The sequence below is a fragment of the Candoia aspera genome, chromosome 6 (genome assembly GCF_035149785.1).
Source record: "Candoia aspera isolate rCanAsp1 chromosome 6, rCanAsp1.hap2, whole genome shotgun sequence".
NCBI lineage: Eukaryota > Metazoa > Chordata > Lepidosauria > Squamata > Boidae > Candoia > Candoia aspera.
This window is the reverse complement of record NC_086158.1, coordinates 75965125-75983178: the sequence shown is the minus strand read 5'-3', so window position 1 is coordinate 75983178 and position 18054 is coordinate 75965125. Positions and strand designations below refer to the sequence as shown.

Here is an 18054-nt window from a genome sequence, read left to right as displayed (position 1 = left end):
TAAGATGAAGCCAATATAAACAGTTGATTGCCTCTACCAACATTAGTATATAGCTTCCTTTTATCCTTACTGCAGCTTAAATCTGGTGCTTCTTTTTCCTGCCTTTCCCATAGCTTAATGGATTTTTGCCTTGGACTTTTCAGTCTTGAAGTTGTTGGTTATTGACATAACTGACAATGGCTGCTCATTGACATAACTTGCCCTGAGAAACTCAGGCCCCATCTTAACTCCCAGTGATATAGCCTCTGTTAAATCTCACTCAGGTCTAATGTATTAGGAACTGGTTCTGTTAAGTTGTTTTTCAGCTTGAGAAATACCGATTCATGAAGTCAGATTATGATTTTGCAAGAAATAATTACATCTGTCTAAATACGTGTAATAAATTTTATGAGTGGTGTTTGATAAATGATGCAATGCCATTTATTCCCCGGCATATGAAAGAACTATTTAAATTGTTAAAATACCATTAACCAAATAGCATGTGAGTTAAAGTTTTAACCATAATTGTCAATTCTTGGGCTTTCTTAGAATACTGAAAGAAAATCAGTACATTTTGTATATTGGATGTAATTAAAAATACATAGAACCACACCTTTGCTTGAAAGCTGATTATTTGAAGTTGGGATTTTTCCTACTGAAATCAGACCAATTTGAAGCTGCTGCTGCTTTGTTTTCTGTTGTGAAGTAGAGTTGAATTTATTTTGATTTCAGACAGATTGTATGAAACCTAAAATTAAACTTCAGCTTAGATGGTACTAGAAATTGAACTTTCTTGAGTTCAGTAACAGGAATACTTTTTAGAGTTATATATACAAGTAAAATTTAAATTGTCTCTAGATTTATAACTCAGAGGGAAAGATGATGGGAGCAAAAAGAAGCAGCAGTTGATATGTTACATGGATGAAATACCATTTTGACCAAATTGCTCTCACTGTAAATGATACACATATTTTATTGAATGCTATTTTTAAAAAAATAGCACCCAAATTAGTTTAACCTTTGACTTTTCCTTTAAGGTTTCTGGATTCAAAACATAAAAACCATTACAAGATATACAATCTGTAAGTATGCTTTTTGTATGTAGCTTCTATATGTGCTGGCCTTAAATATATTAAGATGTAGTGAAGAGTTAAACATTTAAAATGCTGAATGTGAGCATGGCGAGCTCATTTGATAAGGGCAGAATTGCAATTCAGGCTTAACGTTATTGCTCTTTTTTCAATTAACAAGAATTCTATTTTATAACACTTAACTTTTTTTTTTATCAAGAAGTATAATTGAGCAGGCCAGGAAAAAAAGCAATGATACGTTACCTAAATTGTTTTAGTTTTAATAAATGAACGACTTCATAGTATATAAAAAGAGAATTAAAGCATTAATAACTCTTAAGTTGGAATATTTTATTCCCTAAAGTAATTGAGAGTTTGGCGTTTATTCCTAAGGATCCTTGTTAGGAAAAGCAGGTATAAAAATATTTTTTTAATACTGATTTTTAGTGTCTTTTTTAAAGAAAATTTCAATATATTCATATTAAAATCTCGGTTTGATATTTAATAGAAAGAAGGGGCTTTATAACCTCCTTGCCTGCTTAGCTCAGTGTTATTTAGGTGGGAGCTGCTTTTCTTTGCTGGTAGAAGAGAGTTACTAGGGAAGGTTTGCCTAGGAACTTCATGGCTGAACAGTGATAATGAACTCTCATTTTATCTGAATAATTCACCTTTCCTATATAAACACATTTTTTCTATTACTACCTTCAGATTTATGTGCACTGTAATTTTATTACTTTGCCTAGAAATTTATTAGGATTTAGGTATACAATGATTATCACGTTAATGTCACAAGTAAGAGAAAGTGTTCTGTACATAGCTATTATGTTTTTAAATGTACAGGTAGTCCTCACTTACTGACTGCAATTGGGACTCGTAACTCTGTTGCTAAGCAAACAGGACTGCGTCTGGCTTACGACGTCAGTTCTGGCTGTGGTTAGGCGAAGCACCTGCAGTCATTAAGCTCAACGTCACCTGACTATGACTTGCAGCTTCTTGCTGGCTTCCCCGTTGACGTTTGTTGGAAGCCAGCTGTGAAGGTTACAAATGGATATCATGTGACCGCGGGATGCTGCAATAATTGTCAGTGTGTGTGAGCTGCCAAGCGCCCGAATCGCAATCACGTGATGGGTGGAATGCTGCTATGGCTGCAAGTTTGAGGACTGAAAAAATCTCCTTTTTCAGCACTGTCCTAATTTTGAACGGTTGCTGAACGAGCAGTCAGTAAGCGAGGACTAGCTGTACCTGTATTTATCTTTATGGCATGAAGAGCACCTGAACAGAAGTATAGTCCGTTACTCTTTTCTTTATGATTATAGTATTGTAGAAAGGAATTTGTATATAATAAGTGTGTCCCCTTAGTAAATGATAAAATAATGCTTCATGCAAGTGTAACTTTTTCTTTCAGATGTGCTGAAAGACATTATGACACCGCCAAATTTAACTGCAGAGGTAGGTTTATTTTGTATTCTTCAGAATTTAAGAAACAAGAGAGCAAGTACAGCCTTTAATAATAATTCCATTTCACATCTGGAGTGTTACGTGTTAATATTAGTAAAATACATTCTCTTCCTTGTTGTATCCTCTTTATTATTTTGGAAGTTAATTCTGGAGGGGTGGCCTCTTCACAAACATTTCATGACACAGAGGTCTTCCAGACACGCCAAATGCCTCCCTGAACATCATGCAGGAGTGCAATCCCAAGAACTCAGTTTTTAGTCCCTTGTATCCTTAGCCCTAACTCTTAAATACTCACAAAGCAAACAATTCAAAAAGACTGAAAATTTGCCCCTGCCCTTTCAGCAACCCTCCAGATGTTTTGGGAGGCTCATTGTGTCCCCCAGCTCCTCAGAAACTGCTTACTCTTAACTTAACAGATGATTACACAGCCTCATAGTTATCTAGTTGCTCCTTAGCAGCTCAGCTGTCTTCGAGTAGATGTATACTTGTCCATATATTGAAAATGCTTAGAGAGAGATTGATGTTATATGGGATATCTATTTGTGGCTCTTTATAAGTTTCAGATAGTAAATTAGGATTAATATTTTCTTTATAACCAGAATTTGCACTTTATTTTAATTGGATCTCTGAGGGCAACAAGACGTTCAGCTAATGAGATGATCGTATCTCCAGAGTGTACTCTATCAGCTTTTTGATAAGAGAGGATTGAAGCAATAAAATATTCTGTTTCTTTGAAAGAAGAAGAGTAAAATTCATCACATTGGAGAGAAGGCAGGTATCTTAGATCTCTGAGAGGTGTGTGTTTGAGGGAGAAACCCTAGGAAAAGTAACTGCAAAAGAACCTGACTCTTTTGCTCTCAATTTCAACATACATATTCTAAAGCAAATAAATAAGTAAATAACTTCAGTATGTAGTCTGGGAATACCCTACAGTCACAAAATGGGCATTCAGGGGTTAATGCAACCCATGGACGACAAGTTGTATACCCCAGCATACAATAAGCAAGGAATTTATCTTGTTAACATATCAGCTGTTGTAGCTGTGTGCCCATGTACTTCTATTTGATACAGTAGGTTTTTCATCATATGATTTAAAAAACCAGCAACATGTTACTTGCTGGGCTCCATATCCTATATGATTTTCCTTTATTATTTTTGGATTCCTTTAATTTTAAAGAAAGGGGAAACACTATGAATATCCATAGCCTGCAGAGGGTCTTGTGACTCTTACAGTCCAAAGCAGAACACTTCAGACATTTAGTTCCAAAGATTGCTGTGGGCCCTGCATATACCCCTGAGGCATATTGAAAGTAGACATTTTGGGGGCTGAACCTCAGTCCTCTCTTTGGGAAGTGTGCCCACTGACCCAGTAAAATACATGGTAAACTGTTGTTACACAAAGCAAGGTGTAAATAATGGTGAGGGGAACAGCATCACTGTTTTGCTTTCTTGTACGTAAATGGTTGTTTTGCTTTTTCCACGCACATTGAGATAGCTATTTTCTGAGAGTGGGCATAACATTTCTCAAATTTTAAAGATCCTAAAAGATGGGGACCCTTCATTCTGTGTCTGATTGGGAATGGACCTATATTTAAGAGTTAAGGCAACTGCTGAAGAGCAGCAGCAAATAGGCTTCCTGTAGAAGCATGTAAAATATGTATACTGTACTTTTAAACGGGAAACTACTATGGAAAGAAAGCGAAAGCAGTACATATCTCAAAACTATAAAGAATATTGTTTTGCATGTTGTGATTAGTGGTTAATTAAACTGAATTCAAGAACAGCTGCCCTTCAACCCTCCAGCTGAAGGGGTGGAGTTAGACAGAAACAGTATGGGGCCCATGTGTACAGCCAATTCTGTACCCAGGTTGAGCCCTTCACATGTTTAAATTTATGCCTGAATAAGGTCTCCATTTTTTCATGATCTGGGTATCATGAAGGCTTATAGCCTCTGTTTAAAAGTGTCCACTGTAACACAACTTCTCAGTAGTGATCTCATCAAAAGTTTTTTTATTTTCCTGGACTGCCTCAGTCACTGAGAAATGTAACTAACCCTTTCCCAACCACTCTCAAAAAGGAATTAAGGGACTGTTAACACTGCAATGCAGATAAATTGCCAGGGTGAGAAGAACCTGTCCTGTAACATAATGAATTGCCAATCTGCAAGAGTGAATATATCTTTTGTAGAAAGTTCAGCAGTCTTCTTCTGTTACATTCAGTGATTTAAGGATTTTTTGGTACTCAGTGATATGCAAGCTGATGCTATCCAGAAGACTATTTTCTTACATTTTGTGGTGAAATATTTTTTGTTGCTGACCAACTTGCTAGCTTTTGATTTGTCTCACTGATTTCACACCTTGCAGAAAAATTTTGAACTGAGGAAAATGAGCTAATTGTCTTATCTCAGTTTCATTATCAAATACATTTACTTTACCATCAACTAACTTGATCTGATATAATTTATAAACTATGTTTTAGTGCTGTGTGCAGTTCATTCTTTATCCATACATTCTCTGCTGAGAGGTGGTAGAAAACTTGCTTTAATTTTCAGTTAAACTCAGTTGCTTTTTAATCTATTAGATATAGTTGACTGAAACAAAACCAGAGTCTTCCATTAGTCTTAAATAGAAAAATTGAAAGAGGGAGTTAATGAGCTTAAGGCTTGTTCATATGCTACTAAATCGTGTTTAAGTTTTATATCTAGTTGCAATTATTGTTTCTGTACATGTATAAAATCAAGGAAGTATCCCTAATTTTTTAAAAAACTACATGGTCAGATTATTTAGACCAAATTGTGGGCAGTTTTCAGTATCTAGATTTTTTCATTGGAGTTTCCTGGAGGAAATGGAGAGTGATGACGATGTTATTTTGAATTGTGAAGCCAGAGTTTTTAAGATAATCTGTACATGATAATCTCTAATAGATTTAGACTCAGTAACACCCAGTTCTTTTTACTCAAGAAATTGTATGTCAGCATTTTTAGCAAGGAATACTGTAAATACCGTTGAAAATTGGCATTTGGTTTAGTAATACAATTTTTTTGTTCTATAGTTGCACAGTACCCTTTTGAAGACCACAACCCACCACAGCTAGAGCTCATCAAACCTTTTTGTGAAGATCTTGATCGATGGCTTAGTGAAGATGGCAATCATGTTGCAGCAATTCACTGTAAAGCAGGAAAGGGACGAACTGGTGTAATGATTTGTGCTTATTTGTTACATCGAGGAAGGTTTCAGAAGGCACAAGAAGCCCTAGATTTCTATGGGGAAGTAAGGACCAGAGATAAAAAGGTGAGAAACTTGCCTTTTCCATATTGATGTTCTTCTCTTTGCTGAGGCTTGATTCTTAGATTTCATTTTATTTTTTGTCCTTAGTGTATTATGGATGGTGAATGTACAATTAACAATATTTTAGTGTTATTTAATTTCCTTTCACTTTTGTGATCAGAAACTACTGCATTTAGAAAAAATGTGTTGTTTTTCTTTGCACTACAAAAGTGAAAAGTGTTTTAAGGTTTCAGATTCTCTAGAGAGCATTTTGCTCTACTTTTTTAGATTTGTAATCTGGTTATTCTAAGCATTCAGCTATTTAGTGAATGCTCTCTTTTGTTATCTGACAGGTATTCACAATGAACAAATCTATATATAATTATTGTAATATTTGAGAAGTAAACTTACTGTATTTCCTGTTTCCACTGTCCGTTTTCATATGAGTATGACCATTTTTTTTTACTAAATACACAGCAAGTAGAGGCACTTATATGAATTTATCTGATCTAAAAAAGCTCAACAAATCAGACCTGTTAAGTCTTAGATGGGAAAACGCCAGAAAATCCCAAGGCCATAGACTAGGCTGGGAAGTTGAAAGAAAAAAGGCAATAGCAAATAACTTGCTTTGTTGCCAAGAAAACTTTATTGTAATATCAGCCTTGTCATTAAAATGCAAGCTTAATCTGAAGGAGACTTACCTTGTTAGGAAAATTACATATTCTCCTTTGATCCATGTCAGAAATGCAATATTTATTAAAAGAGGAAATAGACATAATGCAAGCCTCACATAGGATTATCTTACTGATGCAGCTGTTAAGGGCACGGCTATGTTTCATTTGGGAAGGAAGCCACATTAATGTGCCTGCTTCCCACTTATATGTTAATAAGATATAATTTCCTTAGTTGATTCATTGTATGAATTTCAGTTAATTGATCTGTTAACCTTGCATATGAGTAAAAGAAAATTCTGAAAAAAGCCACGATTTTTTAGGTGAAACATGCAAATATCTCTGAAGATACATTAGTTCTTAATAATGAGAACAAGCATCTGCTTTCCAAATACATTAGTAAGTACGTCCCTTCAAAACATCTGCTGCTCAGTTTCATTGAGTGCAAGTTTTTATTAAAGCAAAAGGATTTTAATAGGTTGAAAGTTGAAAAATTTACCTTTTAGGGTTGAAACTAAAAGGTTCAATTTTAAAACTAAGAAGTTTGTAACCATCATTTCCAAACTCTGCTTTTTCAAAATATGGCACAATTGTCATGGATCATGTACTCTCAGCTAATGCTGCAAATTGCCTTTTTCTATTTTATAAATTATATTGAGTGGATGAAAGGGATTATAGCAGGGTTAGATTCTACAAAGCACCTTCAGAAAGAGGTATATCTTCAATTGACAAAAGTTGTCCAGTTTTGTGGTTTATTAAGTTGTAGCTATTTAACAGACCTTCCTATTTCTATTAAAAATTAATGTAGAAAAGAACCCTGCTCACAGATTAGTGTCCTGGAGAAAAGAATAGTGTTTATTTTTATTGATGTTATTTAAGTCTTTAATATATAATGTATATTATAAAATACCAACTAATTTTAAGCACATATCAAATAGTTCTTGAGTCAGAGATATCACCTAAACCTATGTTAAAAGTATTCTGTATTGAATCAAAAATTATTTGATCCTTAAATTCAGGAAGCATATTTTCTCCCTAGAGTTTTGCAATTTGTTTGTAATGCCATAGCTTCCCCAAAGTTAGCACCAAATTGTGACTTTAATGTGAGAGAGGGTATAAGGTTATTGTATGCATGGAGACTGATCATTTTAATTGATTAATGTAAATTTATTTGACTTGATGATACCACCTTTTAATGTGGCATTATCTAGCATAAGACCAAGTATCACTCTCTATCTAAATGATTTGTGCATCCCTGCTCCAGATGCTCAGGTTACTAAGGTAGTAAATAGTGTAGTTCATTTTATATGATGTTTCCTACCCGGACTAAATTATAACACATTTGTACTCATGGAAAAAAGTGGTATCTCTGACAGAGTGATTCCATATTCCAAACCTCTTTTCTCAAACTGTAACAGACTAGGATATTCCTGAAGTCTGAGGTTTTTTTTCACAAATATTATGTATCCAAATAGTAATAATTGAAAGTATGCAATGTATGAAAATATTATATATATACACACACACATACATATAGTATATATTTTTATTTATACATATATATATATATATATATAATTACACACACACACACACACACACACTTACATAAAATATATAAAACCTGTTTTGAAAAACCTGGCCTTCCATAAAATGAATGTGTGTAATTTATTTTCTTACCATTTATGCAATGTAAGAATTTGATTCTGTAATGTGCATCAAAGTGAAATGGTAATTGACCTATAACCTCAATAATTTATGAGTAAGAAGACCTTTTGCGGTAACCAGAAAATATTGAATTGTGAAAGTTCTTAGTTTTCTGGAACACTGTTTTGTTTTTTGACCAATCAAAATTTATTTATGGTCCAAGACCAAACACAATATATATCTACCAGTTGTTGCCCTAATAGGTAGTGCAATTTGGTCAAATTAAATAATCTCCTACATGGAACATATAAGATGTTAAAGAAATACCTAGGGACAGTCCAAGGAAGAGGAGCAGTTGTGCTATAAAAGGGATTGGAGACTTTGACTCTGTCATTTTGGATATCTAGATCCCAGCTCCTTTGCTTAGTTCAGCTGGGGTTTTATCAAGTCCCAAAGTGCTGACAAGGTGAGCCTGTAGTATCATTACATTAAATCATTAAATCATCACTAATTTGTCTTCTTGGGCTAGAAAAGAACATATCTAGCAAGGTAAGATGGACTAAGGAAGTTCCCCAATAAACTTGTTTCAACCAGAATCTAAGATGGCAAAGTCTTAATCAGGCCCCAAAGGAAATGCAGCCTAATAGTCACGTTAGTGTATTAGAAGTTAATAAGGATCTTGTAGTAAGATTTTCAAGAATTTTGATTGTATTGCTTCTAATCTAGGAGACTCCTTATAAATATGTAACTAAGCACCATATACTATAGCATCAAACCCAGAACTTTGGCTGTAAATAGTTCTTTAACATTCTTAAACTTTAAATAGTTTAATAGATGTTAAGCCATAATTATTACCAAATTGATCTATAAATTTAGCAATTGCAAGGCATGCCAAACAAGCTCTCTTGTTTGAATAGACCAACAAGTAGAATATTGAAAATAGAGACCTAGATATTTAAAGGATTTTACCCGGTTGATGAGTTTGCCATTGATCATCCATCTAATTGGGGCCTTAACACATTTCCTAGAGAATACTAATACTTTGGTTTTAGAGTATTTTATTTCGAGGTATTCTCTAGAGCAGTAAAATGATAGAGCTTTAATGCATCGTTGGAGGCCTACTTGGGTTACAGACAGTATGGCTGCATCATCAGCATAAAGGAGAATAGAGATGGGGCAGGGGGCAAGGGAGGGAGGATGGAATTCTGGCTTAGCAAACATCTTAACAATATTGTTAATGTAAAAGTTGAATAATAGTGGGGTGATACAGCCTTGCTTAAAAGTTTTGCTGGTGAAGATGGGTTCAGTTAGATCATCAAGGATATTATCCTTAATTTGAGTGGTTATGCTTTGGTATAACAGCATTATTAGCCTAAGAAGATGGCAGTATATTGTCGTGGAATGGAATCAAAGGCTCCTCTCAAGTCTATAAAGGGTACTTAGAAGGCAGTTTGGGCTGACTGTAATATTTCTCGACTAAATGATGTAAAATGGTATATTGATACATGGTTGAGTGTTCAGACCTGAAACTGTCTTGCTCTGAGGCCAAAATGTTTTTGGAGGACAGTCAGTCCAGAAGTTTGTAATACAGAAATCTAGCATATAATTTACTGATTACAGATAGAAGACTAATTGTCCTATAATTTGGGGAGTCACATTTATTACCTTTCTTGTAAATTGGGATAATAATAGAGTTAAGCCAATCTTTAGGGGGTCACAAGGAATTATTTATGGCTGTGAAGAGGGAGCAAGCTCAGATGTCCACCATGTAGGATTTATTTTTAAGAATTCTGGTAAGATTAAATTTTTACCAGGAGCTTTGCTTTTTTCCAATTGAGAAATTAGATTTTGGACTTCTGGGAGTGAAACTGGAGGCCATTCAGGGAGAGGTTCATCAAAAAGCTGGGCAGGAAGTTCACTATCTTCAGATGCAGTGTATAAATTATATGTAGAAATATCTAGTGAAAGGCTCAAGGGGATTTACAGTGTTTGCTGTGCTTAATACACAAAATAACAATAATCATTTAAAAATCATGAAATAAAGTATGCTTCAAAGATTAAAAAACAATTATTTTATTTTAAACATATTTTTCAGTTATCTATAAACTTATTCAGGCTAATTTACTGGTAGTTCTGTGCAGACTTTCATTTGTAAATACACATGTGAAAACTGTTTTGGATGCTTTCAGGTTTTGGAAGACTAGAAATACTTATCTGCTATTGTATGACTGGGGAAGGCAATGGCAAACCACCCCGCTATAATCTGCCAAGAAAATGTCACGAAAGCAGCATCCCCACAAATGGTCAGGCATGACTTGGTGCTTGCACAGGGGACCTTACACCTTTTCGCTGTACCAATACTGTACCAACCAAGCACAGTAAATTGTAGAGCCAAGAGTCAGTTAATGATTTCTTTTCTTAATTTGTTTGTGATCTCATGGGAGTGGGAGCAAGAAGGAACTTCCCTTCCAGAGCTTTGTTACTGGTTGATTTGACTTTGATACTATTTCATTTTTCCTTCCATGTTTCTGGCTTAAGTTTTGTTTTGAGAATGATCAAAGCCTAAAATGCAGCAATTAATTTCCAAGTGTCTCCTACACAATATGTGTTTTGTTTGCTTGTGATATTAGTAAGAATTCTAAGCTGTCCAAAACGTTCACTGATAAAGCCATGACATATTGGCTGTGCCACTTCACGCCTTGATTTTCAGACATAATGTATGCAGAACATCACTTCTAGCTCTCTTCTATGGGATTTACTTCATTTTTGTGGTTACCTGCCAGAGCCATAGTTATTTCAGAATCCTATCATTTTTCCTCTGTAATCTAGGCCTTCCTGTTTAAAGATGGCTAGGATCAAATGTTAGCATAAATCTTTTTGCCTTGCAGTTTTCCTAGCTCTGAATTATTGACCTTCTCATTACTGATCCAGTGGAATATTAATTTGCCTTGGTAGATCCATCTGTTTTATTAAGAGTAAACAAGAAAGTTGTCAGAACAATTCCTTTCATGTTTCATCATTACTGGATTTTTAATCAGAGTGAAGTGAAACAAAATAATCAGAATCCATTCCAAATAATTTCTAGAATCAGTCAACCACCAAAAATGCTCAAGATTTCGAATTCTTTAGAAGTCCTCATCAGGCTAATATTAAAAAGAAAAACAGTGGGAAAGAAGATAATTAAAAAATTAGGGTAGATTAAATCCATATGATTTTAGTTTCAGGCTAGTTCTGAGATGGAGGCAGTGGACTGGATAGTTTAGGTGCTGTTGGCCTCAGATTATGCAAAATTAGACAAAATAGAAATTTGACACCCCCCCCCCCAATTTCCCAAACAATGTCTGTTTCCCAATGTATATTTCAACTTACCCATTCTGATTCTAAATTTCAAGGAAGAAAAGCTATCCAACATTGGGACTACTTTAGTATTCAGTGACATATTCTATTGGATTAAATAAGGAATCATCCATATTTAAAATTAATCACAGTTCAGGATTCAAATGCAAAATTTAATTGAGGTTAATTGAAAATGGAAACAAAGTAGACCTACATTTTTGTGGCACTTAACACTGGTTTCTGGTGATGTAGAAAATAAATTGTACCATGTCCAGAACACCATGAATCACTTCCTAACCCAGAATGTATGTATGTACGTATGCATTTTATTTATTTATTGTTTAGAACTGCCCATGTCAACTGATTCCAGACAGCTTACAACAACAACAGCAACAACAAATCAGTAAAAAATCCCAGTGAGATAGCCAAACCAGAATAAAAAGAATAGAAACCAAAAAGAATAAGACCTCATTATGCAAAAACATCCAGCAAAAGCAATACCTGGGGAGAGCCAGGTTTTCCAAGCTCATTTAAACGATAACAGGGTTGGGCAATGCAAACTTTTTTTGGTGGGGGGAGGAATACTGTTCCAGAGGGGAAGAGCCAAGACAAAGAAGGCATGCTTTCTGAGACTCATTAAATGACATTGTTTCAAGGAGAAGACCCAGAACATACCCACTCTTCTGGATATTACAAGGTGGGCAGAAAAATGGGAGAAAGGCAGTTCGTGAGGGTAGCTCTATGTCATGAAGTCTTCATAGGTCATCACTGATCTTGAATTTCACCTGGAATCTCACAGTAGCCAATGCAGCTTGTACAGTAGAAGTGTTACATGGGTGTCCTAACAACCAGGAAACACACTGAGACAATGAACTGGTCTCTAATATTTATTGCTAGTACTTAACAGGAATCCTAACAAACTGAAGAAGCGTGGGAAAAACCCAGACATATAACCCCCAAGGGTTAAGGCGGTCCCGATCTGTGTCTCTTTGAATGGCTGAACAATTCATCAGTGCTACGCATGCGCTTGACAGTCTGGATGGGAGCCCCCTGCTCGCCATCCTTACTCATGACAATGGGTGTACTGAGGCACACCCATAACTGCCCACATAGCTACTGTACATTCTGGACCTGTGAAAGCTTCTGTATGGTATTCAAGGGCAGCATATTGCAGTAGTCCAAACATTTGGTGCTTAAGGCATGAGCAGCTAGAGGAGAATCTGGGTGTAAGCACAGAACCACAGTTTTGCCCTTAATCTCCTAGTCTTCCCCAGCCAAATACTTTAACACTCTCCTGTGATAAGGCCAGCCGTACCCTATGCAGCTCTCAGAGAAAGGTAAAAGTGTGGTTCTCAGCTGCAAAAAGTTTGCACTTTCTTACACTAAATGATCATTTTGAAACTACCTCAGAATTATTCCAGAGTAATATCCTTCCTCTTTTCAAGAAATGATGCTTACACATATAGAGAATAAATACTAAAGTTGCCTGAGGCTTGAAGATGCATTCAGAACTTCAAATGGTTAAAAAAAAAAACCTGACTCACACTTTCAGTTAGAGGGTTCTAAGGTAACTAAACATAAGATGAACGCAATTAGGTGTGTGGTGGTTTGTGCTGGATGTTCTCCAGCTACTACTATTACTTGTAGGGGCCATGGTTAGCTATACTGTCATGTCCTGCAACCTAATGGCTACCAGTTTGTGGTTTGGTTGTTTGAAAAATGAATGCCGCTATTTATTTTTACAATAAAATGTACATTTGTAGAGATTTTCCTCAATGCATATCTGTAGAAATATGACTCCGTTGCCTTGCTTTGGGGGATGGGAGAATATCTGCTGAAATTTGACAGGAGAAATGAAGTTCACCCTCTGTTTAGGACAGTTGCAATGGAGGGCTTCTACCTCTTCTCCAGTCAATTTCAGGCAAGAAAGCACCCCCCCCCCCAATATGTAAATGGAAATGTCATTTCATTCACTGGCAAATAAAAATAACTGATGGATGCCTGTTTGCATAGCGTAACTAGTATAGTGGTGACTATGGACTCCATGCTGTTGACCCCAGTTCTGCTTGACAGAGCAAAATGTAACACTTTACCGCCCCACCACCATTTTTTCGCCATCATGGTGGCCTGGGTAGTTTACAGGTTGGAAACTCCAGGGATTAAATAATGTCCCTTTCCTTTTTTGGTGGTGATTTGCAGTTTTTATTATCTGAATATTTTGTAGCTTTTTCTGGATTACCCATGGTCTGTTGGAGCAGTGAAGTGAGACAGTACATATAGGAGTCAGCTACTCTGTGAAATTGAGTATTGAGCAGAAGATCTTATTGGAGTTTGTGGAGGATGGAGGATTTGCGCGGAATGAAGGTGAAACTGGTTGGAAATGAGAGAAAGTATTGAGACAAACTTGGAGAGAGGCAACAATGAAGACTTGGAGAAACAGAGTTTGAGTGGAGGAAGGACAGAAAAGAGTCATGGATTGAAGACAGCAACAGTAGAAAGCTGAAGTTGTGGAACATTTAGATGAAGCATTGGGGAAGAGGTCTGGATGATGTATTTGGCAAGAATAGTGGAAACAGGATTGTTAAATTGTGTACCAGTGGAGATGACAATGAATACAACCATTTTGTCCTTTGGTTGTCACCACTGCGGATTCAGGAATTGGTATAGATGAAGAAAGAGGAAGTGATTACATTACAGAAGAGTGGGAGATGTCAGTGATATTGGGACTATCGTAAGTTTGGACGAAGGAAGATAGACATAAAATAAGAATGGGTATGGAGATGTAATTCCAGCTTTTAAACAGTCTGGTTAGAGTCCCCCTTTTGCGGGGAGATGGGCAGTAATAGAAATGTGAAAAATAAATAAATAAATAAATAAAGTAAACATCCCCCCTTCCAGTTCCAGTCAGGGTTGGTGGAGCCAAGAAGTTGAGCTCTGGGCCCATCAATGTGGGGATGCCTTAGTGTTCAGCTCCCTTCTTCAAGTTGTTTCAAATGTATATAAAGCAACTGGGGAAAGGTAATCTGTTGGTTTGGTTGAGATAATCATCAATATTATACCCAGCTTTATATATTTCTACCACCAGAGATGTGGTAGAAATCTTGACCCGGTGACTGGGAAGAGCTTGATGCAACATACTGGTATGGATCCCAGCAAAACAGAGTTACTGTTTATTCAGAAACCTTTGTGTTCCAGAACTCCATTATTTTTAGCTCTGCACAGAATGTAAAAGATCTGCAACTTGGGGGTCCTTCTGGACTCATAGCTCCTGTTAATACAGCAAATGGATGATGTAACCAGGAGGACTTTACTGAGCTTCAGCTACTGTACATGTTGTAGCCATTTCTGGATCTGAAGGCTCTGATAATAGTAAGTTTTATCCTTGTTACCTTGTAGATGGATTATTGCAATTCGGTCTACATGGAGCTGCCCTTGAAGGCAATTTGAAACTTTCTCTGGTCCAGAATGCAGCTGCCTTCCTATGGACCAGCCAATACTGGATAACAGAATATCACCAATTTTGTGGGAGCAGCACTTATTACCATATGCTTTCAGGGCCAATTCAAGGTGCTGGTTATTGCCTATAAAGCCCCTATGACTCACATCCTTGTTACCACTGTAACTGTCTAATTCAAATTACCACTGGAACTATCTAATTCATTCCATGCAGGCCAAGAGGTCAGGTTGAGAATTCATCTACCATGAGAAGTTAAGGGGAAGGGAGCCAAGAAGCAGACCTTCTCAGGGACAGCCCCTTTGCTATAGAAACCTTGCTACCAAGGTGAGGAATGCCCCTTTCCTGCTGTATTTTCAAAAAGCACTCAAAACTGGACTTTACCAATGAGTCTTTGGGGCAGAGTGTGTAATTTAGTTCGAAGTATTTTGAAGTTTGAGGTAACAGTAGATGCTTATTTTGTATTTCTGTTGTTTTAATATGACATGACAGTCTGTATTGATTTTATTTATAATTAGGGAAAACTAAATATATTGATCAAAAACGTAAATATAAAAATAAAATTTAATATTATGGCTGACTCTGTGAGAGTTCTTTTCAATGTAAACATTTTCTAGCCTTTTGTAGTCGCTGTGGGCCCTTTTTTGAAATAGTAGCTTGCAACCCATCCAAGCAGGTATGCAATCCATCCAGGTATAATTTTCTTGAATTCATGGCTTAAAAAAAAAAAGCTCTCACCTGGATCATCAGTTCTCCAAATAGATTTTTTAATTCAATCAAATATCTCTGTCCCTTGTATCCAAACATTTTCTCAGTGAAATGTTTAGATATACAAAGGTTGAATAAAAGTAATACCTGCACTTCCATAAGTTTAGTTTAAATAGGGATATTTTAATAAATGAAACAGGAAAATAACCTTTGAAATGACATCTTTTGTTACTTGTATCTATTTCACCACATAGTTTCTACCACTTTTTAAACCTTTCTGTCAACAGTGGACAGGCTTCTTAAAACTGTCACAAAAGAACCCATGCTTTATCTCTTCAACCAATCTTGACAGTCCTTTCCAACTCTTAATTTTAATCAAACAGATCCTTCAATTTTGGAGAAAAGGTGAAAGTTGCATGGCCCTGAGTCTGGACTGTATGGCAGATGAAGTAAGGCAGTGAGATCCCAGCTTTGCAATGGCTTCTAGTGTGGCTCATAAATGTGAGCCTACATTTTAAAACGTTTAATGTTGTAATGTGCTTGGAGTTGATAGTGGTGCCCAGTTCAAAGAAATCCAAGGGAATAATACCATCTGCATTAATATCTCAAGCATGACTATGTATGTCTTACAGAACAACACTATTGTATTGGTCTGTGACCCTAATAAAGACTTGATTGATTGATTGATACCATCTGCATTCCAAAACATGCAATAGTAGTTTTCCTGCTGAAGTCTTGGTTTTCATTTGTGTGTGTGTGTGTGTGTGCAAGTGAAGCTATTCTTGTGACATGCCAAGCTTGACAGCAATTTCCCATTGAGTCATCCACTGATTGCGCTTAATTAATTCATCAACTTTTTCTCATGTGAAATTCATCAGAGGCTATCACAGGCCATCCACCCTGTTCTTGATCACACATACCAGCTCTTTCCACTTCACTATCTTTTTACATTTTTTGGCCAGTGATGCACAGTACTCACATCAACACAGTCATCACCATAAACAACCTGATGTGACAGTGAATTTCAATTGAAGGGATTCCTTCAGCAGGAAAAAAATTTCTATCATGGTGCATTGCTTAAGGTGCGTTGATGAGTACTTAACTGCAGGGTCCCATTTCATGAACAACAGCAGCACAGTATTTTCTCATAGCAACTTCCTGTGAAATGAAGTGAAAGAACAGATGTTAAAGAACATGTCAGAGCTTCTAGCACATTAGTACTGCCATCTGTTAGCAACTTAAATCATTGGGGGCATTACTTTTCATTCAACCCTCATACATGATGTCCTATTCTATGCTGCTAATACCAATTCCTTTGGATTACTGTGCAAATTTTGACGGTCCAATGTCTATTCTTGGTCTCAGATGTCATTGGTTACATTTTGAGGAGGGATAAAATTTGTCCCTATGAAGTTTGTCCAAGAGTTTTTCAGTCAGTAATTCATAATGTCAGAGAGAAAAGCATACATCTGGTTATCTAAACAAACATATTAGAAGTTTTGTTTGCTGAGGGTAAAGCCATCTGTTCTTTCTAGAAAAGAGCATGTACTTTGCATTTCTGGTTCTTGAGAAAGATGTTTATTGTCATGTCATCCCATTGTGTTTAGTTGGGAGACACCACTGTCAACATATTTCAACTTCTCTGCTTTCCATGGCTGATAAGTGTTCTATACTTTCTCACCCATAAATCTTGCATTTCCAAGTGACAGTTATTTCTGTCAGGATTTCTTGATAAGGAGACATCTCACTGGGCACTTCTTAATATCATATGAAACCCTATCCTTTAAGAAATGCATTAACCTGGTTTTCCATAGAGCCTTATATTGGCCTTTCTGTTCGCTTCTGAACGAACAATATTCTCCTGTTTTTGCCCATACAGTTTTTAGCATAGCAGGCATTCTTGCTATCTGAATACAACAGCTAGAATATTCCAGCTGGAATTTATGTCTGAATTACATTGTGGTTGTAAACAAAAATGTAATGCTCGTCATCTACACAGCATACAAGGTATCCTACAGTATTATAGCTTCTAATAGTCTTTAATTCAATTATATGGATTAATTTTATCTATCATATTTTTATCACCGCCCATCTCCCCCACACGAGGGACCCTGGGCAGTTCACAATAAAAACAGTTTAAAATTCAATAAAATCATAAATAATATCAATAAGCAATAAATACCAATATAAAATACAATAAAATCCAAGTGATGGCAGATCTAATTCTACCCTTAAGGGGATAAGACCAGTCCCAGTGGGACTAGGGAACCAACCAGCCCCAAGAATGGCTCTTCCTCTCCCCATTCCAAGCATGGTGACAAAACCAGGTTTTCAGCTGTTTTCTGAAGTCCAGAAGAGAGGGGGCCAACCTCACTTCCAGGGGAAGGATGTTCCAAAGGGCGGGAGCTGTTGCAGAGAAGGCCCGCCTCCTGGACCCTGCCAGATGGAATTCCCTTGCAGACGGG

At 36.4% G+C, this 18054-nt stretch overlaps 1 protein-coding gene across 3 annotated transcripts in view; it reads left to right on the top strand.

The window, feature by feature from the left end:
* PTEN (phosphatase and tensin homolog) overlaps positions 1-18054 on the top strand; it is a 60271-nt gene that overhangs the window by 19939 nt on the left and 22278 nt on the right. For all 3 annotated transcript variants that reach the window (XR_010068228.1, XM_063307460.1, XM_063307461.1), the window contains exons 3-5: positions 1017-1061; positions 2455-2498; positions 5559-5797. Coding sequence is in view for 2 of the 3 variants with exons in the window: in XM_063307460.1 (XP_063163530.1) it covers positions 1017-1061; positions 2455-2498; positions 5559-5797 (328 nt within the window). In the remaining variant the exon portion in view is untranslated. The remainder of the gene's footprint in view (positions 1-1016; positions 1062-2454; positions 2499-5558; positions 5798-18054) is intronic.